The sequence below is a fragment of the Grus americana genome, chromosome 28 (genome assembly GCF_028858705.1).
Source record: "Grus americana isolate bGruAme1 chromosome 28, bGruAme1.mat, whole genome shotgun sequence".
Lineage (NCBI taxonomy): Eukaryota > Metazoa > Chordata > Aves > Gruiformes > Gruidae > Grus > Grus americana.
In genome coordinates, this window is record NC_072879.1 from 1,894,343 (window position 1) to 1,920,770 (window position 26,428).

General features: G+C 67.5%; 4 protein-coding genes across 16 annotated transcripts; 2 read left to right on the forward strand and 2 right to left on the reverse strand.

The window, feature by feature from the left end:
- Positions 1-2,161: 2,161 nt before the first annotated feature.
- USHBP1 (USH1 protein network component harmonin binding protein 1) lies at positions 2,162-6,441 on the reverse strand. 2 transcript variants are annotated; one of them, XM_054805858.1, is made up of 15 exons: positions 6,309-6,441; positions 5,840-6,024; positions 5,676-5,758; positions 5,427-5,554; positions 5,128-5,355; positions 4,905-5,015; positions 4,696-4,817; positions 4,440-4,580; positions 4,273-4,355; positions 3,882-4,017; positions 3,551-3,788; positions 3,184-3,375; positions 3,005-3,096; positions 2,787-2,909; positions 2,162-2,413 (listed from the first exon to the last, which is right to left on the reverse strand). In XM_054805858.1, exons 1-15 carry the CDS (start codon positions 6,315-6,317, stop codon positions 2,242-2,244), a joined length of 2,043 nt encoding a protein of 680 aa, XP_054661833.1. In that variant the 5' UTR covers positions 6,318-6,441; the 3' UTR covers positions 2,162-2,241. The 2 variants fall into 2 exon arrangements, with proteins under 2 accessions (XP_054661833.1, XP_054661832.1); XM_054805857.1 differs by lacking the exon at positions 2,162-2,413 and having other exon boundaries at positions 2,423-2,909.
- Positions 6,442-7,176: 735 nt separating this feature from the next.
- Positions 7,177-10,142, forward strand: BABAM1 (BRISC and BRCA1 A complex member 1). 5 transcript variants are annotated; one of them, XM_054805861.1, is made up of 9 exons: positions 7,177-7,311; positions 7,837-8,163; positions 8,247-8,305; positions 8,435-8,555; positions 8,628-8,706; positions 9,135-9,159; positions 9,392-9,521; positions 9,643-9,729; positions 9,820-10,142. In XM_054805861.1, the coding sequence occupies exons 2-9, from the start codon at positions 7,870-7,872 to the stop codon at positions 10,018-10,020; spliced, it is 996 nt and encodes a 331-aa protein (XP_054661836.1). In that variant the 5' UTR covers positions 7,177-7,311; positions 7,837-7,869; the 3' UTR covers positions 10,021-10,142. The 5 variants fall into 5 exon arrangements, with proteins under 5 accessions (XP_054661836.1, XP_054661834.1, XP_054661837.1 ...); XM_054805859.1 differs by having other exon boundaries at positions 7,186-7,311; positions 7,854-8,163; XM_054805862.1 differs by lacking the exon at positions 7,177-7,311 and adding an exon at positions 7,324-7,346.
- A 572-nt stretch (positions 10,143-10,714) lies between these two features.
- On the forward strand, positions 10,715-15,213 carry ANKLE1 (ankyrin repeat and LEM domain containing 1). 8 transcript variants are annotated; one of them, XM_054805804.1, is made up of 8 exons: positions 10,715-10,754; positions 11,431-11,533; positions 11,642-11,729; positions 11,830-13,757; positions 13,881-14,043; positions 14,157-14,306; positions 14,380-14,509; positions 14,876-15,213. In XM_054805804.1, exons 1-8 carry the CDS (start codon positions 10,729-10,731, stop codon positions 15,180-15,182), a joined length of 2,895 nt encoding a protein of 964 aa, XP_054661779.1. In that variant the 5' UTR covers positions 10,715-10,728; the 3' UTR covers positions 15,183-15,213. The 8 variants fall into 8 exon arrangements, 5 of the variants coding, with proteins under 5 accessions (XP_054661779.1, XP_054661782.1, XP_054661778.1 ...); XM_054805803.1 differs by lacking the exon at positions 10,715-10,754 and having other exon boundaries at positions 11,136-11,533; XM_054805806.1 differs by lacking the exon at positions 10,715-10,754 and having other exon boundaries at positions 11,138-11,533; positions 11,830-13,785; positions 14,147-14,306.
- A 166-nt stretch (positions 15,214-15,379) lies between these two features.
- ABHD8 (abhydrolase domain containing 8) lies at positions 15,380-25,872 on the reverse strand. Its single transcript, XM_054805808.1, has 5 exons — positions 25,534-25,872; positions 19,073-19,850; positions 18,271-18,441; positions 17,919-18,135; positions 15,380-17,796 (listed from the first exon to the last, which is right to left on the reverse strand). The coding sequence occupies exons 2-5, from the start codon at positions 19,840-19,842 to the stop codon at positions 17,647-17,649; spliced, it is 1,308 nt and encodes a 435-aa protein (XP_054661783.1). The 5' UTR covers positions 19,843-19,850; positions 25,534-25,872; the 3' UTR covers positions 15,380-17,646.
- Positions 25,873-26,428: the final 556 nt, after the last annotated feature.

Consider the following 26,428-nt stretch of genomic DNA (forward strand, 5'->3'; position numbering starts at 1 on the left):
CTGTGCCGTGCCGTGCTGAGCTGCACCGTGCTGTGCTGAGCTGCACTGTGCCGTGCTGCACCATGCAACGCTGGGCCATGCTGCGCCGTGCCGTGCCGTGCCATGCCGTGCCGTGCCAGCAACCCAGCTCCTGGGCTCCACTCCCAGCTCACGGCACGCTCTGTCCTTGGCAGAGGCTCGGCGTGTGCCAAGGTGAGCAGCGCGGCTGGGCCCGGCGTGGTGGCAGGAACGGGGAGCCGAGGCCACCTCAGCCTGCCCCGAGTCCCTGCAGCCGCCAGCACGGTGGGGATGCCGCAGCCTCGGGCACCCCGTCTCCGCCAGTGCCCCTGGGGGGGACGCGGTCTGGCCCTGGGGTCAGCAGGGTGCAGTGGGGGGGATCCCTCCAGCCGGGGTGGGGGTGGCGGTGGGTCCCACCTGCCCTCCCCCTCCCGCCGGCACCCAGGGTTGGAGCCTTCCCGGCCGCCCCGGCCCTTTCATGCGGCTCTCGGTGGAGCCTGACCCCGCACAAAGCCCCCAGGAGCCCATTTGAATCTGAAAAGGGGTCTGAGCGCAGAGCCCTGACCTTCAACCTGCGGGTCAGCCCCTCCACGCCACCGCCACCGGCCCCCGGGACCCCCCCACGACCCGGGCTGGACTGAGCCGAGCCACGGTCCCCGCCAGAGCCAGGAACAAGGGGTGCAGGCAGGGAGAGGGGCTGGGAGCAGGCAGCGCAGGCAGCCCCCCCTCCGGTATCTGGGTGCGGGGACTCGCCCCTCCATGCCGGGCGCGCAGCAGCGCCTGCCGCACCGACCGGGCCCGGGCTCCGTGGCACTGCTGCTCCTGTTTCATGCCGGGGTGGCTCCCCGGGGCCGGGGAAGTTCTCCTTCCATCCGTCCCCGCCACCGCCGGGGCTCGGGGCTGCCCCATTTTGGAGGGCTCCTGGCTGGCGGTGAGGTGACAGGGGTGGAGGGCACGGGGAGCCCGGGGGGGGCAACCTGCATCCCCACAGCCCCATATCCCCACAGCCCCACATCCCCACAGCCCCATATCCCCACAGCCCCACAGCCCCACATCCCCACAGCCCCACATCCCCACAGCCCCATATCCCCACAGCCCCATATCCCCATATCCCCACAGCCCCACATCCCCACAGCCCCATATCCCCACAGCCCCACAGCCCCACAGCCCCACATCCCCACAGCCCCATATCCCCACATCCCCACAGCCCCACATCCCCACAGCCCCATATCCCCACAGCCCCACAGCCCCATATCCCCACAGCCCCACAGCCCCATATCCCCACAGCCCCATATCCCCATATCCCCACAGCCCCACATCCCCACAGCCCCATATCCCCATATCCCCACAGCCCCACATCCCCATATCCCCACATCCCCACAGCCCCACAGCCCCACATCCCCACAGCCCCACAGCCCCATATCCCCACAGCCCCATATCCCCACAGCCCCATATCCCCATATCCCCACAGCCCCATATCCCCACAGCCCCACATCCCCACATCCCCACATCCCCACATCCCCACAGCCCCACAGCCCCGCAGCCCCGCAGCCCTGCCCTGCAGCCTCCATCCCTCTCTCTGCCCTCTCCATCACCACGGCTCTGGATATTGATCCACTGAGCCTTGAACTCTGCTGCAGGATCTCTCCGGGGAGATGCAGGCCTCATTTTAGCCTATATATAACTCCGTGCCTCAGTTTCCCTTCCACCCTACACCGTGTCGGAGCCCTGGGCTGCCCCACAGCCCTGCACGTCCTCCCACCGGAGACCCACGCTCAGCCCGGTGCCCCATCACGCCAGCGTTTGGGCTGCCGGATTGAGCCCCCCGCTCCCCGCAGAAGCCCCCCGCCCCGGCACAGCCCCGCTGCCGGCCCCCCCCCGTGCGGTGAGGATGCCCCCGGCGCGGGGTCACTGCTCCTCTTCCCTCCTGAATATGCATGGGCCCCGGCCGCCACGGCCACCGCCGTCACCTTTGATCCCACGTCAGGGATAACAAAATGGCTTCATCTGCGCCGGGAGATAGCGGGGGCGGCAGGGAGGGGACGGCCTTTGTTCCCAGCCCCGCTGGGATGAGCCGAGCTGGGGGTCCGGCTGCCTGAGCCCCCCCTCCCCGAGCCCAAAGCCCCCCCCGAACCCAAACCACGGTGGGGCTGGCTGAGCCATGAGCATCAGTGGTTTATTCTCCCTGGGGATACAGCAGGCACCTCCCGGCACGGAGCGGTCTTTGGGGGTGTCGGGGGGTCCCTAGATACTGGTCTCGCTGCCAGCCGTCCCCTGCTCCAGGGTCTGCAGCCTGCGGGCCAGCGCCTGCGCCTGCCGGGCATGCTGCCTGCGCAGGGCTCCTGCCTGCACCTCCAGCCGCCGCAGCTGGGCTGCCTGCTTCCGCCGGGCACCGCGGTACGCCAGGGCCAGCGCGCTGCGGGCACCGCGCTCAGCATCCCAGCCGGGACACGGCGCCGAAGGGACCGAGGGGACTGTGCAGGCAGGAGGGAGAGTGGGTTTGGGATGTGCAGGAAGAGACCACGCACCGGGGGTGCGCAAGATGGGACCGTGGTTGTGGGGTGTGCAAGAAGGGACTGTGCTTTTGGGGGGTGCAGGAAGGGACCACAGGTTTGGGGTATGCAGGGAGGGACCGTGGTTTTGGGGTGTGCAGGGAGGGACCGTGCATGGGGGGCATGCGGGGGGGATGTGCGTGCAGGACATGCAGGAAGGCACCGTGTTTTCGGGGCGTGTAGGGGGACGTGGCACCCACCGCCCACCCAGCGGGGAAGCGGGCACCTCCTGCCCACCTGTGAGCGTGGAAGAAGTCTGCGGTGACGGTGACGCACTGCGCCTGCTGTGCGCGGCTGGCGGCACCGCTCTGCTCCAGGGACAGCACCAGGGCCCGCGCCTGGGCGCGCAGCTCCTCCACCCTGGGGACACCCGCATGGCAGCCGGCCCCGCGCACCGCCCAGCGCCGGCACGGCTCCCCGGGGCAGGGCTGCGGCACGCCGGTGAGGTCTCTTACCGGGCCAGGGCACGTAGCAGCTCTTCCCCCATCCTCTCCGGGTCCGGAGGGTGCCGGGGAGCCGCTGCTCCCACCCGGCTGGTTTGGGCATCCTGCAGAGGCTGGGTGTGGGTCCCCGGCCCCAGGGAGACCCCCAGCCCTGGGGAGGGTCCCCGTGGGGAGGTGAGAGCGGTCCTTACCTCCTCGCTGCTGCTGGAGCTGCCGGGGGGGCTGGGGGAGCAGCCTGGCCCCCCGTTCCGCTCCCGCTCCAGATGCTGGAGCACCAGGCGCAGCGCAGCCTCCCGTGGCCCCTGCCCGGCCGCCAGCACCTCCAGGCCCCGCTTCTCCCTCTCCGCCAGCTGCAGCCGCATCTTCAGGTCGGCCATGGCCTCCTGGCAGGGCAGCGGTGTCACCGCCGGTTGGGGGAAACTGAGGCACGGCCCCAGTCCCCTGGTTCCTCTTCCTCCTGCCGTGCATCCCCCCCGCACCTCTCCCAGCTGCTCTGCTCAAAGCCTGGAGCCCGCGGAGAGCTGGGGAGGGACCCGGGCGTCTCCCCCCACATCTCACCTTGAGCATCGCCAAGTCCTGCAGCAGCTCTGCTTTCTCCGGCCGCCTCCAGCCGGGCAGGAGAGCCCTGGCCTCCCGCAGCACCCGCTCAGCCCGGACTCGGGCGTCCTCGCTGCGGTAGGTGCTGGTGGGTGCCGGGGCGTCGTGCAGGGACGCCTCCACGGCCGCCTGCTCCGCGCGCAGCCGGCGAATGTGCTCGCGCAGGGCCCCCTCCTCCATTCCGTGGGGTGCCGGGATGCTGCGGGGACGGGGACGCGGACGGGGTGGGCGCGGGGGGGCACAGTGCCATCCCGGGGACGGCTCAGCATCGCACCCCCCCGCACCCCGGTACCTCTGCAGCCTGGGGGAGCCGCCGTCCCCGCTCTCCTCCTGGCCGTCCGGCTCTGCTCGGCCCAGGAGCTGCGGCCCCTCCGTCGGCGTGGGGCTGGACCCCCATCCGCGCCCTGGGCTCTGCTCCCCTGCGGCTTCTAGGCACGGGGCAGGCAGCATTCGGGCAGGGTCCTCGTCCCGTATGTGCCCACAGGGGCTGTGCCGGGGACCAGGGATCCCCAACGTCCTTCCTGCATCCCCCTGAGAGCCGTAAGCATCTGCCCAGCACCCTCCCAGCGCCTTCCCTGCACCCCCTTGACACCTGCCTGCATCCCCCCAGCATCCTCCCCATAAACCCCCCAGCATCCCCCCAGCACCCCCACCCCCTGCGGCCCCCCCGGGCTGGCACTCACCGCCACGGGCACCGTCCTCCTCCCTGCCCAGCTTCGCCCGCATCAGGTCGAGGAGGGCGGCGTAGGCCCCCCCGCAGCGCTCGCTGCAGGGAGAGGGGGGCTCAGCGTGGCAGCGCAGGCTGTGTCCCCCCCCGCCCCCCCGTGCCTGTCCCCGTCCCCGTCCCCACCTGCAGCGCAGGGCCAGGCGCAGGGCGGTGCTGCGGGACTCGTGCTGGCCCAGCACCATGCTGAGCCGCTCCGCATCGCTCTTGCACTCCTGCAGCGCGGCCGCCAGCTCCCGGTTCACCTCCTGCAGCCTCCCCAGGTGCCTGGGCACCGCCAGCAACCGCGGTTAACCGCTCAGCCGGGGCCCGGCGCTGTGCCTCAGTTTCCCCGCCAGCGAGGGCTCCGCAGCCCCTGGGGCTGGCACGGGGGGGGACTCACCCCTGCAGCTGCTGCACCCGCTGCTCCTGCTCCTGGCAGGCACCCTCGGAGGGCGGGGGGGAGACGGGGCCGTGGGGCTGAGCACCGTGGGGCTGAGCGCCATCGCCGCACTGGGGCAGGTCCTGCAGAGGGGACAGGCAGAGCCTGGTGCCGGGGCAGGATCCCACCCGCTGAGCCCCTCCGTGCCGCAGCCCCGGCCACACACTCACCTGGGGCAGTCGGGGCTCCCCCTGCCCCGGGGGGCTGCCGAGCCCAGGGGTGTCGCTGCCAGAGCCCCCCGGCTCCTCCAGCCTGGACAGAGCATCCCGCAGGTCCTGGACCTGTGCCGAGCACCGGGCTGAGACCCGGGGGCCACTCCGGTGGCACTCTGGGGGGTGGGTGCACCAGAGCAGTGCCCCCCCCGACCCCCCTTGCTGTGCCCCCCGCACCCACCTTCCACTGCAGCCGGTCGCGCTCCCCCCACAGCGCCCGCAGCGAGGTCGTGGCCCGGCTCAGCTCCTCGTCCCGGCGCCCCAGGGCCGCACGCAACGCCGCGTTCCTCGCCGCCGCCGCCGCCACCGCCGCCTCCTCCGCCGGCAGCCCCTCGCCCGCTCCCTCCTCTGGGCCCCGGCACGTCGCCCTCCCAGCCCAGCCTGGGGTCTGGTCCAGCTCCTCCAGGCTCTGGGGTACAGGAACGGTCAGCCGGTGCCCATCCCCTTGGCGTCTGGGCTGACCGTGCTGGCGTGGCTCACCTTGGCCGCCCGTGCCCACTCCTCGCTGGGCACAGGCTGCGCCGGTGCCTGCCGGTGCCGGGAGAAGACGGCGCGTTCCAGCGAGCTCACAGCGTGCTGCAGGTCCGCAAAGAGGTCAGGGCCGTGCGCTGGGGAGAGGGAGCACGGCTGGGGTCAGGTCCCTGCAGCAGGCAGCGAGCTGCCGGCACAGCACAGCACGGCACGGCACGGCACGGCATGGCACAGCGCGGCACGACACAGTGCACCCACCTTCCAGCGTGCCGTCGAAGCACCGGGACTGTGGGCTGGCAGCGGGGAGGCTGGCGGTGCCCTTCCAGCCCTCCTCATCCTCCCTGTGGGGCAGCGAAGGCCAGAGATGGAGGGACACGGGTGGTGGCAGCCCCCAGGGCCCTGCGGCCGCCGCGTGCCGGTACCTGCCCGCGCGGTGCTGCAGCCGCTCAGCTCTCTGGCGCAGCCGGGACTCTGTCGCCAGCAGCTCGGCAATGCGCTCCTCGAAGCGCAGGATGCCCTCGGCGTCCCCCGCCATGTCCTCATCATCGTCCTCGTCCTCTTCCTCATCCTTCTTCTCATCCTCGTCCTCCCGCTGGCCCGGTGGGAGCTGCGGGGACCGGGGGTGTCTGCCCAGCCCGGCACCAGGGGCAGAGGGGTGACACCCGCCGGGGTTTGCCAGGCTGGGGACGAGGTTTGGCCGCCGGCCCCAGCGCCTCGCCCCTCTCTCCGGAGCCGGGCCGGACCTGGCGCTGCCGCACCATCGTGTGCCAGAGCCTGGCACCGGGACCGGCGATGCCCGTGGCCGGGGGATGCCCACGGGGGGCACGAGGAGGCCCCCAGCCACGCGGGACCGGCCCCGGCAGCGCCCATCCCGCGGGACGCCCCACTTGCCTTCTCCATCCCGGCCGCCTCTTGCCCGTGCCGCCCTGCGCCAGCCAGCGCCCGTCCTGCGGCTCGTCCCGGTTCCACGGTCGGGGCTCCCGGCGCGTTCCGGCCACGTCCCGGCTGCGCCTCCGGCCCCTGCCCTGGGCCTTTCCCAGTCCTGGTTCCTGCTGAGATTTCCTCTTCCTCGGCAGCCCCGGCGCAGCCTCCCGCGCTTAACCGTTGCGCTGCGCCGTCCCTGCCTGCTCTGCCCCACGGCACCCCGGCCCCACGCTGCACCCTCCCCGCGTGCCCGGGCTCCCTCGCACCCACCTGGGAGGATGCACCCAGGTTTGCGTCCTCGAGCATCCCCCGGAGTTTGGGGAAGGGAGGGAGCACCCAGAACGCAGGGGGTGCGAGGGCGCGCACGAGCGTTTGGGGTGCCAGGAGGCATCGCGTGGGGTGCTGGGGTGCGCGGGGCCAGGAGGCAGCCAGCCCAGGGGTGCTGTGGGCAGTGTGTGGACGTTTAGGTGCTGGAGGGTGGTGTTTGGGGTGCAAAGGGGTGCTGCAGAGGTATTGAGGGTGCGGGGGGGGGCAGCGTGTGGGTGCTGGAGGGTGCTGTCTGGGTGTTCAAAGTGCTGGGACAGAGCGTGGGGATTTGGGGTGCAGAGGGACGGTGCGTGGGTGCAGCAGGGTGTGCGTGGGTGCTTAGCGTGAAGGAGGCGGTTCCTGGGTGCAGCAGGGTGTGCACGGGTGTTTGGGGTGCAGGGGGTGCTGCACGGGTGCAGGGGGTGTGCGTGGATATTTGGGGCGCAGGGGGCGGTGCACGGGTGCAGGAGGGTGTATATGGGTGCTTAGGGTGCAGGGGGCGGTGCATGGGTGTTTGGGGTGCCGTGCACGGGCTTTCAGGGTGTCGGGGTGCCCTCCTGCCCGCACGTGCCCGGCGGGGCCGCGGGGAACTACAAATCCCAGCAGCCCCCGCGCGACGCCGCTTCCGCGCGGTACCGGGCGGGGCTCGTGCGGCCGGGACTCGGTGAGCGCGCGCCGAGGGGGGGGTGCAGGGCCGGGGTGCGTGGGGGTGCGTGGGTCGGGGGTGCCTGAGCAGCGGGTGCACGGTGCCAGGGGGTACAGGAGGGTCCGTGGCTCGGGGCTACGTGGGCAGGGGGTGCGCGGGGTTATGGGGCGGGGGGGGCCGGGGGTGCGGGGTGTAAGGGGGTGTGTGGGGCGGGGGGGCCGGGGGTACGCGGGCAGGGGTCAGCGGTGCGAGGGGTGGGAAGAAGCAAGCGGGGGGGGGGGTGCGGGAGCAAGGGGTGCAGAGTGGGGGGGGCTTGAGGCAGGGGGTACGGCAGTAAGGGGTGCCTGGAGTGGGGGGGGTGTGGGGCAGGGGGTACTGGAGCAAGGGGTGCACAGAGTTGGGGTGGGGTGGGGCAGGGGGTGCAGGAGCAAGGGGTGCACAGAGTGGGGGGGTGCACGGGGCAGGGGGGATCGGAGCAAGGGGTGCCCGGAGCGGGGGGTCCAGGGGGCGCAGGGCTGCAGCAGCGCCAACACCCCATTGCAGCTGGCATCGGCCCCCAGCACCGCTGGAGCTGCCATGGAGCGTGGCTGCGTGATGGACACGTCGGAGCCAGGCAGCGCCGCCGAGGAGGAGGAGGAGAAGGCGACAGAGCCGCGGCCCAGGACCCGCTCCAACCCCGAGGGGGCTGAGGACCGGGCGCTGAGCGCCCAGGCCAGCGTGGGCAACCGCAGCGAGGGGGAGGGCGAGGCGGCCAGCGCTGACGACAGCCCGCAGGGTACGGCTGCGCCCGACGGCACCGCCTGGCCAGGCCCCGCGCCCCCCACCGAGGTCCAGGTCAAGACGCCGCGGGTGAACTGCCCCGAGAAGGTGGTAAGTGTCCGCAGGGAGGGCGGCGCAGCCCCGACGCCAGGGTGAGGGGCTGCGGGCGGCTCAGCCGTGGTTGTCTCCGGCAGATCATTTGCCTGGACCTGGCGGAGGAGATGGCTCTGCCCAAACTGGAGTCCTTTAATGGGTGAGAGTTTGGGGGCTGCTCCTGGCTGGGCTGGCTTCAGGACCCCCGGGGACCCCGGCTCTGCGGTCCCCACCCGGCACGGGGACCGGGGAAACGCTGGTCCCCGCTGAGCGCCGGTCCCTGCGGCAGGTCCAAGACCAACGCGCTGAACATCTCCCAGAAGATGATCGAGATGTTCGTGAGGACGAAGCACAAGATCGACAAGTGCCACGAGTTCGCGCTGGTGGTGGTGAACAACGACGCCACGTGGGTGAGCGGGGCCGTGGGGACAGGGGTGGGGACGGGGACGGCTCCGCACCCCCCTCACCCCGGCTCCTCTCAGCTCTCAGGGTTCACCTCGGACCCCCGTGAGGTCTGCAGCTGCCTCTACGACCTGGAGACCGTCGTCTGCAAGTCGTTCAGTATCCCACCGCCTGTGGGGCTGGGATGGGGGGGGGGGGCACCCCGCGGGGTCCCTTGGGTGCAAATGGGGTCCCCTGGGTGCAAACCAGGCCCCTTGAACGTAAGCGGGGACCCTCCGGGCCCGTTGCCTGCAGATGGCAGCAGATCCACAGCCTCGCTGGCATCCCCGGCACAGCCGAGCCGGCTGCGGCACAGAGCGGTGTCGGCGTTTGAGGCTGGAGGGTCCGACCGGGCCCCTGAGCCCCCCGAGGCAGGCTTTAACGCTGCCTCCTCCAGACCCACCAGACACCCGTTTTTGGGTGTTTTCTCCCCATCCTGGCCCATCCCTCGGCGGGAGCTCGCAGCGCCAGCCCGGCTCTGGGTGCGGGATGTCCCCGGGGCGGGCAGGGTGCTGTGTGCCAGGATCCGTCCTTACCTGGGGCTGCAGATCTGGAAGGGCTCTTCAACCTGATGTGAGTATGGCCGGGGGGGTACGGGGGGGCGGGGGTGTCGGGGGGCTCCTGGCTACGAATTTCCTTCTTCACTGTAAAAATGCTGCGAGCCTTTAACCCGCACAGCTCCCGGGGCGGGTGCTGCTTTCCCAGTGCCAGCCCAGAGCGGTCAGACCCTCAGTAAGTTCTAACGAGGAGGGGGGGGAGCCCCCTCCCCGTGGGTCCCTGAGCCCCTTCCATCCTCCCGGCACAGCCAGCAGAAGATCGAGCTGCCGGTGACGGAGAACGTGCAGACCATCCCGCCGCCCTACGTGGTCCGGACTATCCTGGTGTTCGGCCGCCCGGGCTGCCAGCCCCAGTTCTCCATGTCGGAGCACATGAAGGTAGGGGGGGTGGGTGTCGTCCCCCTCCCTGTGCCCACCCCCGGGCGAGCTCGGTGGCTCCGGGTCCATCCCGGCGTGTGGAAGAGCCTCCCGGTACCGTTTCTGGCTTCTCGTCCTGCAGAAGATGCTGCAGTGCCCCTACTTCTTCTTCGACGTGGTGTACATCCACAACGGGGCGGAGGAGAAGGACGACGAGACGAGTTGGAAGGTAAACGCGGGACGGGGTGTCCTTCCCCCCCCTCCCACTCCAACCACCGCTACTGGGGGCTGCGTCACCCACCCTGTGCGTCCCCCCCAGGAGATGTACGCCTTCTTCAGCAGCCTGGACACCAAAGGCACCAACTACAAGTACGAGGTGTCGCTGACGGGGCCGGCCGTGGAGCTGCACAACTGCATGGCCAAGCTGCTGGCGCACCCGCTGCAGCGACCCTTCCAGACGCACGCGGCGTACAGCCTGCTGGAGGAGGACGAGCCCCCCGAGATCGAGGCCACCGTCTGAGCCGGGGCGGGGGGGGGGCGGCTGGCCGAGAGCCGCCGATGGCGGGGGTGGGGGTGGTTGGGGATCGGCAAAGGGCGGCCGGGCGGTGTTACCTGCGATGGGGGAAAGAGATGCGGTTTCCTGAGCGGGCGTCGTGCTGGTGCTGCGGCTCCTGCGGCGGGGTCGGGAACCTGGGGGGGGTGGGGGGGGGTGGTCCCCCTCCCCCCCGGCCTTGGGGATGGGGGATCCTGTGCCCCGTGGTGCTGGCTGGGGGCCCCGAGGGGCGGCTGGGTGCCTGGGGCTCTCGTCATTACCGGGGGGGCAGGGTGAGGGGAGGTGCTGGTGCCGGTTACTGGGAGGCACTGGGTCATGCTGGTGCAGGGCACTGGGAGCCCTGATGGGGGGTGCTGGGAGGCACTGGGCAGTACTGCTGCAGAGTACTGGGTGGCACTGGGAACACTGGTGCAGGTTACTGGGTGGCACTGGGCAGTGCCGGTTCCTGGGAGCACTGGGCAGTGCCGGTGCGGGGCGCAGGGAGGGGCGGGGCGGGGCAGGGGGCGGGGCAATGGGCGGGAGGCTCCGCCCCTCCAGCTGCGAGCACATCTGGCGGGGGTGGGCGCGGATGCCTACGGCCAGCTCCTATTGGCCGCCTCGCCAGCCAATGAGCGGCGGTGTGGCCGTGCGCGGGGGTTCGAAGGGGCGGGGCGCAGTGCGCGTGCGCGGGGCGGCATGAGCGGCGCGGGGCGGCGCGAGCCGTAAGGGGACATGGGGGGGGGGGGGGGTGTTGGTACCGGCACCGGACGGGCCTTGTCCCTGCAACAGCCGGGCCTTGCACCGGCGCCGGGGGGGCTTTGCACGGGCGGGCGATCAGCAATACGGGCGTTGGACCGGGCGGGGGGCGCGGAGCGCGTGCTGGGGGTACCCCCGTATGCGGTGCCCCGGGGGGGGGATCGCAGCGGGGGTCTGGGGGGGTGCGGGCACCGGGGAGGGGGTGCGGCACGCGTGGTGCTGGGGGGTCCTGCAGGGACCGGGGGGGTGGGGGGGGGCGGTGGCACAGGGGAGTCCTCGTGCTGGGGGGGTCCCGCTTCGGGTGCCCCAGCGTGTGGCTCCGACCCGGGGGGGGGGGGGGGGGGGGGGGCTGGGGCACAGCGCTGCCCGTGCCCGGCTGTGCCGCAGGGCGGTGCGGGTCCTGCTGGAGCAGGGGGGGGGCCCCCAACCCGCTGCTCCCGGAGGGGGTCACCCCCATCCATCCGGCCGCCGGCAGAGAGCGGGTGGGTGCTGGGCGCTGCCCGGGGCCGCCGCTGCGCCACGGCGGGGACCCCAAGGCCAGGTCACGGCCGGAGCCCCGCAGCGTGACCCCCCCGTGATGCCAGAGCACCCAGCTGCGGGGCTGGTGGCACTGGTGCGACCCCGACCCGCTCCCCGCTCCAGGTGCACCGAGGAGCTGCTGTCGCGTGTCGCCGCGTCCCGGGGGTGCTGCCGGTGCCTCGAGCTCCTGCTGGAGAAAGGGGGGGACCCAGAGCCCCGAGACCAGGTTAGCGGGGACAGCCCCTTGGGGATGCTGCCTGCGCTGGGGGGTCCTGGCCCTGGCGGGGCCGTGGCACCCCGTGGCACCGGTGACAGCGGTGTCCCCTCCCTGCAGCACGGGGAACGAGACGGCGACGTGGTGCTGGGACGAGTGCTGATCCTGCGGGACTTGGCGCACGCCTGGGGCTGGCCCCCTGCGGAGGGTGAGGTGTCCGGGGTGCCCCCTCGGCCCGGACGGGTGTCGGGGGGGCTGATGCAGCCCCCCACTCCGGGCCAGACACTGACTCCTGCCTCTGCCTGCAGATCCGGGGGGGCCCTGGCGCTCCCTGTCCTTCCTGACCGAGGATGGCACCCAGGGCAGCGTCTGCCCCGGGGACGGCGCTGAGGGGGGGCTCCTGAGCAGCACCCGCAGGTCCCTGCTGGAGGAGCTGGAGCTGGGGGGCGGCTGCAGTTCAGGGGAGCCCCTGCACTGGTGGGGCTGTCCCCCAGAGCCTCCGTCCCTCTCCATCCCCTCCGTCGCCCCACGGCCCCCCGCAGACCCCGGGGGCTCAGCTCTCCCCCCGCAGCCCCTTGCCTCCAGCACGCTGCTCTCGGCCGGGGATGAGCTCGGGGAGGGACCCCAGACCGCGAGGGGAAGCACGGGGGGTCCCCCCGGGGGTGTCCCCGAGCCCAGCGCTGGGGACAGCCCCGGCCCCTCTCCACAGCAGGAGTTTGGTCCTGGGGGGTCCCCGAGCTCCCCCCAGCCCCGGTGCTACAGCAGGGTCCCGGGGGCACGCGGGGTGTCCCCAAGGGCTCCCCTGCTCCGCGGTGGCCTGAGCAACTGCTCCGTAGCGTGCCAGAGCCCTGGGGACAGCGATGTCCTGGGCGCTGCGGCTCAGCACCGTCCCGGTGTCCCCCAGGGACCACCAGTGGGCTGGGCAGGGCTGGGGGGGGACATCCCCAACCTGGGAACGACGGTACTCGAGGTGGGGGCCGGGGGCTGTGACCGCAGCAGCCTTGGGGACAGCAGCGGTGCCAGCGAGCGCTTCGTCAGTGCCGTGGAGACCCTGGAGCCCAGCGAGGCCGGGGGGTGCCCGGGGGCTCAGCACCGCCGCTCCCCCCAGCCCAGGGCAGCCGGGGGGCTGGAGCCAGGCAGAGCCCCCTCCCCAGCTGGAGCCGCTGCCTGGGAGCTGCCCCCCGCCAGCCCCCCAAATACGGGGCAGGTGCAGGGTGAGGATTTCTGGGGGGGCTCCAGGGCAGCCCCTTGCTGCGAGGACGGCTCAGATGTGGGCGATGGAGGGGAGCTGCTTTCCCGGCTCCAGGCGTGCAGCCTCCGGGGCTCCCCCCCCTGCACCCCAGGACCCCTTTGCAGCCCAGCCAGTCTCGCTGCTGGGGGTGTCGCCCCCCAGGGCCAGGAGCCCCCCAGGTACCACCACGTCACCCCCAGGACCAAAAGCCGCCTCCAGGCCTCTGCGGCACGGCTCAGCGCCTCCTCTTCCTCCTCCCTCTTTGACGAGACGCTGGAGATGCCCCGGAGGCCCCCCAGGCTCAGAGCACCCCGGGGTGTCTCCAGGGACCCTGCCACCACCTTGGGGCACTGCATCACCCTGGGGGCCAAGGATGTGTCCGGTGGGGCCAGAGAGGGGACGGCCTCTTTGGATGACACCGAGATCTTCCCCAGAGCCCCCAGCCAGCCCAGCTCCCCCCTGGGGACCAGCAGCTCCCCCGGCTCCAGCCCCACGGTCCTGCTGGTCCCTGGGGACCACGGCCACCCCCAGGACTCCCCCTTAGGTGCTCAGGGTTCCCCCTGTGCTGCCGGCAGCCCCAACCCCAGGGTGCTGGAGGGTTGCTCTGGGTGGCAGGACCCCTCACCCTTGGGGACACGCCAGCCCCCATGGCCCCACGGGAGTTTCAGCCGCCCCCCGGTCCCACGGCAGCTGGGCAGCGCCATGGCGGAGCCAGGGAGCCCGGCCGTGCCGCTCTCGCCTGCCGGCCGCAGCACCCACCGCCACGCTGGGGAGCACCTGGAGGAGGGGGAGCGGGGACGGGCACCCACCGAGCGGCATGGCCCCGGCACGGAGGCCACCACCAGCCCTGAGGATGCCGCGATCCAGGATGGGCGAGCATGCACCGCGCCACCGCGGCCTGTCTCGGATGAAGCTCTGCGCCGGCGGCTGCGGGCGTTGGGGGATGACCCGGGGCCCGTCACGGAGCTCACCAGGCGGCTCTACCTGCGGCGGCTGGAGGAGCTGGTGAGGGGACCCCGGGGGAGGTCGGCAGGTGAGCCCTGGGGATCCCCCCCACCCGGCTGGCCAGTCCCCGCGGTGCCGGCGTGGGGCTGACGGTGCTCCCCGATGCCGACGCGGCCGCCCCAGGACACAGCCCTGAGCTGGCGGCTGCGCTGCGGACCGGCCACGTCCCCGACTGTGCCCAGGACGAGCTGGCGCTGGCCCGGCAGTTTGACCGCCCCGACCGGAGCCGGCGCTGGCGAGAGGGGCTGGTCAAGTCCAGCTTCAACTACCTCCTCCTCGACCCCAGGTAGGGCTGTGTCGCTGCCCTGCATGTCCCCCGGGCCGGGGGTGTCTGAGCGGGGACCCCCCGGGAGGCATCGAGCCCCAAAACTGGGGGTTTGCACCCCCAGGACCACCCAGAACCTGCCGCTTCGCTCCCACCGCCTGAGCCCGGCCAAGTGCTTCAGGACCTTCGTCAAAGCCATCTTCTACGTGGGCAAGGGGACGCGTGCCCGGCCGTACTGCCACCTTGCCGAGGCGCTGAGCCAGCACCGCGCCGGGACGCAGAAGGTGGGATGGGCGTGGGGGGCTGCGCCGGGGCAGGGGGCTCGAGGCCACGGTGATGGTACCCGCTGTCCCGCAGGGCTGCCCCAAGGTGCGGCGCATCCTGGAGATCTGGGCGAGCGGGCAGGGCGTGATCTCCGTGCACTGCTTCCAGAGCACCGTCCCGGCGGAGGCTTACACGCGGGAGGGCTGCCTCGTGGAGGCTCTGGGTGAGCGGGGCCGCGGAGGGGAGATGGCGCTGCCCTGGTCCCCTGCCCTGGTCCCCTGCCCCTGCTCCCGGCATCGGTTCTGCTGCCGTTCCGACTCCCTGCATCCCTCCTACGCTGTGCAGGACTCGGGGCGGGGGACGCGCGCAGAGAGGGGGTGCAGCCCATCCTGGGGCACACGGGGACTTTGGGGTCCCCGGCTGCCAGCGCGGGGTCTGGACGCGATCCCCCAAACCCCCATCTGCAGGAGAAGCTGCCTGGGAGCGGGTGCTGGTGGGGGACACGGGGCTGCCCCCATCCCCGCAGGGCTGTGGGTGCTGGTGGGGGGGCAGGGGGCCGGGGCGGTGGGTGCTGACCCCGTCCCCGCAGGGCTGCAGACCATCACGAACCAGAGGAAGGGGAACTGCTACGGCGTGGCGGCGAGCTGGCCGGCGGAGCGGCGCCGGCGCCTGGGCGTCCATATGCTGCACAGGGCCATGCGCATCTTCCTGGCCGAGGGCGAGCGGCAGCTCCGGCCGGCGGACATCCAGGGCGGGCGCTGAGCACCCTGGGGTGCTGGGGGGCACCCCCTGCCTGCACCTTCCCTCTGCCCTGTCCCTGGAGGTGGCCGCGCTCTGGGCGCGGGTTTTATGTCGTGATCACTGGCGAGAATTTTTCTATTTTTCTGTTTTCCTAAAGGGTGATAAATAAATCACTGCAGGTCTCTTTTTTTTTTTCCTTTTTCTTTTTTTCCTTTTTTTTTGTTGTTGTTGTTGCTAAGAAATCCAAGCTGCCTGTGATTTCTGGCTTCCCTTCCCTGCTCTGCCGCGCTCCTAGGCCAACCCCCCTGCGCCCGGTGCATCCCTCTCCATCATCGAGTCGGACGCGACTGAGAATATAACACGGCTTTACTGTGTGAAATGGCACTAACGCGGCGCGCGGCTCAGCGGCGGGGTTACGGTGCGCGGTTTGCCTTGGCCTTAGCACAAGCGATGTGGATACAAGCGGCACAGACTCCGTGGCAAACAGAGGTTGAAGAGCCGTGGCCCGCAGCCGGGCACCGACAGTCGCCTGGAGCTGGCTGCGGGGGGTGGGGTGGGTGGGGGGGTGTTGTGGCAGGGCAGAGCCGCGTTTTGGGGTACAGCTGTATTTCTGGGTCCCCTCGTCGCAGACCCCGGCCGTGCTGCAGGGTGTCCTCTGACCAGGATGGGGTGGGAGGGGTGTTGCGAGGGAAGGCTCGTGGAAACCAGTCGAGTCCGGGGTCGTTAAAATTCTCATTATGAGACAGGTCGCGGCAGCAGTGGGCAGGGGCAGGCGCGGGCAGAGGGGTGCTGGGGTGGAGGGGACCCACTTGGGGACACTCATCGCGTGGGGTCCCCGTGGTCACCCCAGGGCCAGCTCCAAAGGGCCCTTCCTCCTCTGCATCGCTTGGTTTGGGGAGAAAGACGGGCTCAGCTTTGGGGAAGGCGTGTTGCAGGGGGGTGCCAGCTCCGGTAGGAGCAGCCCTGCCCGGCCAGGAGCCCCTCCGGCCAAACTGGGGTGCCTCGGTGCGGCGCCAGCCCCGGTGGGGGCAAAGGGGGGGGTTCGGTGGGACATGGGCCAAGGGTGAGGTTTCCGTGGGACTGGTTGTTTCTTTGGTTTAGATGGGGGGAAAGAAGAGGGAAGCAAAGCAGGGAGCAGCTCCGCTCTTTGGGGTTGCGGGGGGCTGGGGCCATCCCCAACGTGCGGGTACAGGGCTGGAGAGCAGCCGTGATGAGCGCAGCGTCCTCCCGGTTCGCTCGGGCTCCCACCCATCCCGGTGCGGCCGGGAGCCCCCAGACCTCGCGATGGCACCCGGGTCCCCGTTTGACGCTTCTCGTGTATCTTCTTGGTCCTGCCTGGCTCCTGGCAGCGGGATGCGAAGGGAGAGGGGAGGAGGTGATGGGACTGGTGGGTTACGTACCGAACGGCGTTGGCAGGTAACGAGCCGTTGTCCGTTGTGATCGCGTGGTCGTGGTTTGCTTCGTCGCTCCCACGTTGCTCTGAGACCCCGCGGATCCGTACAGGAGCTGTCGGCAAGGATGGACACGGTGGCGATGGGATGGCGTATTGCTGGTCCCCCGGTGCACGAGGGACGGGTGCGATCCTGGCGGGGATGTGGTGCGGGAGCAGGTGGTGGGTCCAGGAGTCGTGGAGGAGCTGGAAGCCAGGAAGGGCGAGCGGGTTGGACGCTGCGGGAGTCGCTGCGTGGTGGCGATGGCTCCGAGCATCTGGAGGCTGCGGCAGCGGGAGGGAAGCAGAGGGCTCTGCAGAAGCCAGTGCTGCGGTACCTAAAGTGATGGTGGTTGGGGACGTGACTGCACAGACGGTGGCACCGGGGACCGCAGGAGAGCTCAGGTTTGGCATTGTCCTCCCCACAGTAGCCGTGCCAGTCCCACCAGGGAGGGGGAGCTGACGGTCCTTCTGGCCGTGCCCACGGGAGCAGGCCACCTCCTCATCCTCATCCTCATCTCCTGGCCGGGCAGAGACGAGCCGTGCAGGCAGAGACGAGCCGTGCAGGCAGAGATGAGCCGCGCAGGCAGACCCTCGTCAGTGCCAGGCAGGAGCTGCCGGACGCCGCGTGCACGGCTGCTGGCAATAACGGGGGTCCTGTGCTCCCGACCCCGCGAGCGAGGCGCTGCGAGGCTCAGAGAGGCAAATCCTGCTGCTGAGGCCGAGGAGCCTTTGGCTTCACCTTAAAGCAATCCCAGCTCAGCTCCTCCAGCCCTGGCCGGGAAGGTGCCGGAGCCGACGCGCTCTCCCTGTGGAACCCCTCCGAGTTCTTCCCGTTTTGCTGCAGGTGGGACCAGTCCCCCCGCAGCCGCCTCCTTTCTGTCCCCGGGGAGGTCACTGTGTGAAGAAAACAATACTACAAAGAAACAGGATGAAGACGCTCCAACGACTGCCATGCCATCCCCGAGGGGACGGGGACTGGCTCTGCCACGTTCCCACTGCCGGCCCCGCGCGCCCCTGCCCGGGGGAGCCTCCGTGCTCCGCCACCAGCCTCCGATGCGGCCGGGAAAGAAAATGGGCTGAGCTCCTGGCGAGGGCAGCCTTCATCGCACCCCTCCGCTCTCGCAAACCCCTCTCCGCTCCAAAACATCTCTCCCATCGGAGCAGCCCGGTCACCGCGTCCTGCCGCCTTATTTCTTCTCCCCTTGCCCGTCCCCAGCTGGCGTCTCGGGCTCCCACAGGACGAACTCGTGGAGCAGCGTGTTCACCGTCTCGGGACACTCCATCATCACCATGTGGCTGCCCTCGTCGATCACCTTCAGGAAGGCGATCAGCAGGATCTGGAGGGAGATGGTGGCAGCAACAGGCATCAGCGCCGGGACGAGCCCCCTGCCCGCATCGCCATGTGCTGGCAGGCAGACCCCAGCCCTCGCCCACCCCCCAGCCCCGCGCAACCCCCTACCTCGGCCATTCGCTGATCCTCCTCCACCGGGACGAACTTGTCGTGCATGCCGTGCACCAGGAGCACGGGCACGGCCAGCTCCGCGTGGTAAACCTCGTCACCCTCCGGCCAGTACTGCCCGCTCATCATGGCGCGCAGCACGAAGGAGGACACGTTGAAGGCATTGCCTTCCTTCAGCAGCTGCTTTTCTTTGGCACCCTGGCGAGCGAAGCCAGCCCTGCGGGAGGGAGCCGGCACAGGCAGCGGGTTAGCCCAGCGTGGTACCTCGGGGGCGTCTCTGACCGCGCTGGGGGTCCCCGCCGTGGCCGAGGACACCCCTCCCCAGTGCCGCGGTGCCGGGATGGCCACTCACTTGAGGAAGCTCCATGCCAGGCACGGGGAGAGGCAGTGCAGCACGCAGGTGGGCATGTTGAAGATGGAGCAGAGGCTGGGCTCCAGCGCTGTCGGGCCCCCTCCATTGATCATGATCACTTTATGGACCAGGTCTGGGTACTCGTGGGCGAGGAAGGTGCAGAAGGACACCCTGCGGGGAGAGAGAGACGGTGGGCACGGGGGGCCACGCGTGATCCCGTGGCACCGGCGGATGCTGCACGCCAAGGATCCATGGCTGGACCCCAGGCTACACCCCCTTCGGTTGACCTGTGCTCCCCCTTTCTGGGGCAGGGGAACCCCAGTCAAACCCCACAGCTCCACAGAGCCCGGGCAGAGGGGCTGAGCTCGGGGTTTCGCTCCTGCGCAGACCAAAGCAGGGTGCCAGGACCTGCCTGGGTGCCCGCCAGCCTGGACCAGCCTCGTCCTTCTCATCTAATCCTGCCCGGCTCGGAGCCCGGCTCCAGCTCCCTCTCGTCCCAGGGCTGCTCTCTGCACTGCTTAGTCTCCATCTAATTGACTTTCTTGGGCTTACTCTATTTATAGGGCGTGCTCTGCCAGCTTCCCCGCTGGAGGACGGGCTCTGGGATTAGCTGGACCCAGGGATGCACACCAAGAGGATGTAGGAGATCAGAGCCGAGGGATAAACCCAAAACGGGAAACCCCACACCCCTCCTCTGCTTCTCAGCCCCCAAAGTGCAGGATTTGTTGGGCGTTTGCTGCCAAGGAGAGGACGGGGGAGTGTGAATCCATGCCTTCCCTCCTGGGACCCCCCAGTCCCTTACCCGTACGAGTGTCCTATTAAGATATTCCTCTTCTTCGCGTAGCGCTTGAAGACGGCCCTCATGTCCTCCGCCAGCGCATAGAAGGTGTACGCAGCAGCGATTTGGGGAGCCGAGCTGCAGCCGTGGCCGGCCAGGTCGGGAGCCACCACTTCGTAGCCCAGCTTGGTAAAGAAGTCCAGCTGCTCCTTCCAGATGTCCAGCGAGCCGCCCACGCCGTGGATGAAGAAGAGGACCACGTCGCTGTGTGTCCCTTTGCAGCTCGTGATCTGCTTCTTGCAGTCGATGTTGACGACTTTCTTGGGTTTACGCTTCCGACGCTTGCCGGGGGCAGCGGCCGCCTCCCGCGTGCCGCATCCCGGCGTGCCGCATCCCGGCGTGCCGGCGGGACCCTGGGCGGGAGTTTGGCCAGCCAGGTCGGAGAGCTCCAGCTCCACGGTGCTGTTGGGTTCCCCCGAGCTGTTCTGGCAATGCAGGATGTCGGAGCGGACGGCATCCCCCAGGTTCTCGATCACCAGCTGTCCGTTGCGGTAGACGGTGATCTTGCGCTTGCAGTGCACCGTGCCGCGCTCCGGCCCCCCGAGCTGGGTCTCCTCGGGCCCCTCCGGTGCCGGGCGGTTGGGCATGCTGTGCCTGACCCGCAGGATCCTCCCCGGCTTCACCTCCATGAAGCTGTAGCCGTTGCTGGAGTCAGCGCTGTCCAGCGGCCCCACGGCGTTCGTCGTCTTGCCCATCAGGCAGCAGAGGAGCCCATCGGTGATGCTGTTCAGCATTATGCTCCCTGCAATGAAGGCAAGGGGGGGGGCAGGAGAGGGGGGGTTAGTCACGAGCTCCAGCGCCCAGCAGGGACCTGCCGGGGGTCCTGGCTGCGGCACGGGGGACCGGGGACAGCCCCGTCCCCCCCTGCTTTGCTGCCAGCCCCCACAGGGGATGCATCGGGGGGGTGAACGTGGTGCTCCCCAAATGCACGGCCCTCCCCGGCCACCTGCAAACAGGCTTCTGTTTCAAAGACAGACCCAGCGTTCCCTGTCCAGCTCTGTCTGGGCCACGTCACCGAGCCAGTGCGACGTACACCGGCCTGGCAGAGGTGAACTGGAGCGGCCGCAAACCCACGCAGTCCCCGGCACGTGGCCGCGGGCCTCCGAGAGGGGGTCTGCTCTGGCCGAGGGAAGGTACATGCAAAGAAAAGCCTCTTTGAAATGAAAATGCTATTTCTGGCACCAAATATGGGGCTAAGGAAGGATTCAGCTATGAAAATGCATTATTTATACCAATTAAATATATATATATATTTATCTCCAGTCTAAACCACTGATACAAACGGTGAGAGATGGAAATTACCGGGACTGGAGATGAGGGTTTTAATTACAGTCACTCCGCAAACCAAGGCTGAAAACAATACGGCAGGAGAACCGGGGAGGCATGCAGTGGCCAGGCATCCACTGGGGGGGGCGGGAAACCCCCTCCCCGTATCCCCACCTGGCACCACGAGGGGCTGGGGGGGACATGGCACTGTCCCTGCTGTCCCCAAGGCTCATTCCTTGACATTTCCTCTTCCAGATGCGCTCGGGTGGCTTTGGGAGGGGGCTGCGAACGTGGGGACCACCAAGCCTGGCCGAGAGCGAAGCCAGACCCAAGCAAAGGAGGATGCGAGGTGGGAAAGGCATCGGGGGCATCGGTGCTGGCACCGGAGCCCGACGCCGTCCCGGTGGTGCCGAGGGGGCTGGGGAGGTCCCTGCCTCCCCTGGCTGGCAGCCTGATGCACATTTATTATTGATGAAGCTAAACACGGTGAATTATTGATGCCGATGGGCAGAGAGAGCCGGAGCGGGCGCTGCGCGGAGGGGCTGTCCCTGCAGGAGGGGGCACCGGCTGCCCCCCGAGCGGCGGCTGCGGGTGCCAACCATGACCCCTGCGGAGGAGAAGGAAAAGCACGTTCCGGGGCAGAGTTATAAATCTAAATCCCAGTGACGCTGTCAGGAGCAGCCCCCCCAGCTCCCTGAACAACCCCTTCAAGTGCACCCAGCAGGATTACGGGCGCTTTGCTGGCAGAGCGTGCAAAACAAAGCAAGGGACGGAGGCAGGCTGGGAGCGCAGGCCTCCCTCTCTGCAGCTTTTATCGGTCACTACATTTAGGGAAGCCAACACCGTGTGCTCGGCAGAGACCCCCATGGACCCCAACGCCCCTGGCCTGGCCCCTGTGAGCTCCCAGGGACCGGACGGGCTCTGCCGAGAGCTGCCAGCCGGCGAGGAGCGAAGGGGCTCCGGTCCCAGCCCAACACACGGCTCGTGGGTTTCCCCAGGAAAAAAACAGCCTGTTTGCTCCAGGCAGGCGATCCGGGTAACGGTTCCCTTGGCAAAGCTGGAGCGGCTTATCCGGGGAGCGTTGCCAGCTCTCGGGACGGCAGCCAGCGTTTGATTCTTGCCCAGCTCTGCCAGGGACAGTGGCCTGACGCCCACTCAAATGCCATGTAAGTCTCTGGGTGCTAAATTGTAGGGACTGGAAATGCAGCAAAGCCGGTCCCGGGTGCTTGTTCTCCTCGCTGCAGGCTGGGGCGCTCCCCGGGGGCTCCCCCAACGCGCGACACGGCAGTCCTAGCTCTCTGTGGTTTGGTGCCTGGCCTTTCATTGGCGATCTCTCTTCTGGACACGCGTACATCATCCATGCAGGATCCAGCCGCACCGAGAGTTTTCCAGCGTCCTCCTGCTCCCCGCGGGCTGGCCGAGCACCACGTCGAACAGCTGTGTCACCCGCCGGGCTCCCTTCGCTCCTCTGGGAAGGGACCCATTCAAAGCTGATGAGCAAGAACAGGACGTCTCAGAGCCCTGGGAAGGAGATGCCAAATCCAGACCTCACTGGCAAGGGGACTGGTCTGCTCTGCTGAGCCACGCTTCCAGATCAGCGATGAGCCCGAGGAGCTGGGCACCAGCCTGGCTGGAGCCCTGGCTGGAAGATGCCCAGCTGCCTTCGCGCTGGGACGGACATGCCACCACTTGGGCGGCTCTCGATCCCCGAGCAGCTCTGAGCTGCTCACGCTGAACAGAGATGGGGCAGGCGGAAAACCCAGGGGCAGAGGGGAAACCAGGCGGACCCCGAGCCTCTTGGTCCCCACGAGTAGGACTGCGAGCTCTCTGCAAGCGCTGCCCGCAGCTGGCAGGCCCCATCCTGCACTTGCACCGGGTACGGTTCCCCCGGGCTCAGCCTGTGGGAGCTGGATGTGATTCTGCCTCTGATTTCCATAAAGCCTGGCTTTACACTGCGCCTCCATTTCACAAGGTAGTAATGATCTCTGTATGGATTATAAACAGGACTTCTGGCCAAACCGCCTTGACATTGATTAACTTCTCAGGATTAACTCAATCAGTCCATCCTGTTCATTTCCAGAATTGATTTGCTGGAAGGCTCTGGCAGTCGGGAGCTCTGCAGGCAGATCCAGGAGCCCGGACTCGGGCCACGGAGCCACTCTCCAGCCTCATCAGCTCTGGGTACGAGCCCGGATCCCGCTGCAGAGAGAGGGGCTGTTCGGGGGGCAGATGCCTCCGCTTGGATACGCCCAGGCTGGAGCTCATGGTCCTGATACCTGCTGGGTATCGGACCAGGAAAACGCCACCCAAATCTCATCAGAAAGCACATCCCAGCCGAGCTGTTCCGTGGCCAAGTGGGAAATGGGGGGGACAGGAGGTTAAGCGACTCAACTCGATGTCAGGCTTCGTCTCAGGGGCTGGGAGGCAAAGCGCACCCGTCTCCCACCTCCCACGCGCCTCCTCTAACCCACCACGCCGTCTGCCGCGGCTGATGCAGCTAGAAACATCAAGGGATGTTCCCTCCGTGAGATGAAAAGGGCTGAAAATGAAACCAGATGGATGCGAAGAACTTTGCAAAGATGCTGGTAACCATGGCGATGAGCTGCTTCTCCCCCCATCCTCCATCCCGGCTACCTTCCATCGCCGCCCCCGGCAGAGAGCGAGATTTCGGCACCGGTTACATAAGGCTAGGCACAACAATGAGTCAGGCGCGGCGTGAACCTGCCGCCGGCCCCCCCGTGTCCCACGAGGCCGAGGACGGGGTGCGGGCTTGGGAAGATGGACGGCATCGCCCCGAGTTGATACCCACGTCCGGGCCCCCCCCCCCCAATCACAGCTGCCCCCAGGAAACGGCTCCCAGCACAGAGGGGATGCTCGGGGTTGGTGGGGATTAATCCTGGGAGGAGGATTTATTGCCCAGGTCCAGACCTCATCCCAGAACCCATGGAGACTCCCCTGGCTTCACCACCGCAACGAACAACCTGGCTGGGGGAAAAAACAACTTACTGACCTACTTCGGGCTGCAGCGCCTCAGATTTTATACAACTTGACGGCACCATGTCACAGCTGGAGAAAAATGGGACGAGATGTGATGTGGCAGGGTGGAGGGCAGAAAGCCTGATGGGATAACGTGACAGGCAGCCACACGGGGCTGACACAGAGCCCGCGGGGCTGACAAACAGCCCACGGGGCTGACGTACAGCCCATGGGGTGGTGTATCAGGGCAGCGCTTGCACCACATCTGCCCCAGGGGCACGACAGCACAGCGTGTGCACACTTAACGGCCGTGCTGGGATGGGCTAGCCACGCTGGCTCTTCCCTTGCCATCCCTGCAGAGAAGAGCGTGTCCCCTGCCCCCAACGGCCTCCTGGTCCTGCCTCCCCCGGGGGTCCCATCCGCTCTGGCTTGCTGGGGACAGCTGATGTCCCAAATGTCCAGAGTGCTGGGAATGACAAAAATATCCCCCTCCTGTCTTGTCCCTGCTGCGGAGACCTTGGATTATGGGCAGGAGAAAGGAGAGTGCATTTCTCCATGACAGCCCCCAGGGCAGCCGTGAGCCCGTCCCCGCTGAGAGAAGTCCCGGTAACCATTTTATCCCAAAAAGCGAGCCGAGAGCATCGTTTATCACAGGGGCAGCGCGAGCGGGAGTCAGCGCTGGAGCCCACAGTCATGAGCCTCCCCATAACCCTGCAACTCCCATCGCCGCTCAGCACCTCCATTCCCCTCCAGCACAGAGCGCTGGACCCTCGCGGGGAGTAGCAGGGACTTGATACCTGCTAATTCCTTGCAAATCCTCAGAGGAGAGGTGCCAAAGAGGAGCGTGAGATGTGCTGCAACCAGAATCCGACCTGCCATAATAATTTGTTCAGCTCTAATCCCTTCCCTCTGGGGCTCACGAGTATTAATGATGACACACGACACTCCTGAGGAATGGGCAAATATTATTATGCTCTTCCCAGCCTCCCCCAGTCATTCACTCTCTGCAACGTGGAGAAACTGCAGCGTTGAGAAACACATAAAGAGAACGACTGTTTAAGCACCGATCTCAGATACGCGCAAGAAAATGTTTATGCCGCATAGTCTTGGTCCCGCAAAGTAAACTTCCCTCTGGGGGAATGTGAAAAAGCCACTTCAGCTGGTGGCAAGCACCTGGATTTATTCTGTTACGCCTGGCTTCCCCATCCTGATGCAATTACAGCAGCTTTATCAGGACAGTAAATAGTCAGGAAGGCTTTATCAGTCGTACAAATAGAAAACCGAGGAGGCAGCCCTGAATCCTCAGCACAGGCAGGGATGCAGGGATGGACCGGTCCCCATCGGCGGGCAGCAGGACTTCGCCGAGGGCCCCGCAGGACACAGACAAATCGCGTTCGGTCAAGAAACGGCACGGCAGGGAAAGCTGAGCGTCTGCAAGACATACGGCAGCCCGGAGCCGTGGCTGGCTGCCTGCCACACGTCTCTCTTTAGGAAGGAAGAAGACCTTGAGAAACAAAAGATTATGCAATGCACAGCGGAGTAACCTGTGCCTGACCTCCGTGACCGAAATCCCGCTTTACCCGCTCCGGTTCCCAAACCTCCTGGATTTCCAAGGGGAAAAATCTGCCCCTGCTCCCACTGCATAGCTGCAGAAAAGCCGGTTGGATTCCTCCAGCAGCAGGCTGGAAGAAACCATTGCAAGGAGGCAGGAGAAGAAGAAAACCCTGCCCCCTCCGCTGGGCAGCGATGCGTGCAGGTGCCCCCTCGATCTCCAACCGAAAATCCAAGCAGATTTGACACGCACATAGCAACAGCAGGTCTTCGGTCAGAGCCAGCAATCATTTACTGCAATTGCATCACAACAGAAGCTGTCCCTTAAGTTTTATCACTGGGCAGCTTTTTCTAACCCCGCGCTCAAAGCACGCTCGATATAACAGGGCTATTTAAGCAGAAGCAATGCCGTGCCGCTGCGAGGCTACCGTCTCCCCTTCTCTCCCCGCAATCCCATCTAATGCCTGTCAAATCCCTTCCCGTCGTCAGCTTTGGAAAAAAAAAACCAAACAAAAACCCACATCTTTTGGCCATTTTCCTCCCTGTGCACAGCACCTTCCTGCCCTACATCACAGCTTGTGCTCCGAGTCCTCCGCACAAAGAGAGGGAGAGAGACAGAAGAGGATGCTCACCTCATTTATTGACAAGGGTTGTCAGGAGTCGAGATTGCAAATGAAAGGCTTAATCTTGCAGGAGGCAAAGGGGGAGAGGAAGAGATGCCCGAGGCGGCGGGAGCCTGTGCAGGATGCAGGGTGCCAGCGCTGGCAGGCTGCTCAGCTTTTCAGCTCCTCCGATTACATTTTTTTTTGCCTGTTTGGTGGGAAAGATGGAGCAATACCTTCAGCTCAGCTCATCTTGCTTTAGACCGAAATCTCTCCTTCCATCTTTTCCCCATGAGCAGCTTCATAACTGAGCTCTGGGGTTTGGGGGTGCTATTTGTCCTTGTAGTCTATAGCCATAGAAAGCCCCTTAAATCCCTCCTAAAGAGGAGGGCTCTCGGTGTGACAGACAAGGAGACTTGCCAGTCAAAGCAAGACCCAGCGCAGCCCCGCTGCCCGCCCATGGGGAGCCTGCCAGGAGCCGGGGGAGCTGGGGGGACTCACCCTGGGGTTTTTTGCCCCTTCCAATGGGATGTGTTACCGAATTCCTTTTTTTTTTTTTTTAACTTTTTACCTTTTTCTCACCATTCTGGTATTTGTGGCTTCCCAGAGGCCACGAGTGTGTCAGTGCCACGAGCGTGTGGGAGCTCAGCACGGGTGACCATGCATCCAAAGCGTGAATGTGCAGACCCCAGGGGCTGGGATGGGAGGACAAATGTACCATCACGAACGTCTCCTGGGTTTATTTTCACAGCTGTGGGTTTGGGAGGGCTGGAGTCGCTTCCCCTCACCCTGATGGGCTGATTCTGGTGGGAACACACCAAACCAGTGCAGAAAAACCCCAGAGCTGGTGCCTGCTCTTGGTGATATGGCCGGGCTTGGCTCCAGCGAAGCAATCTGAAGGATCTTTTTGATGATCAGAGCAGAC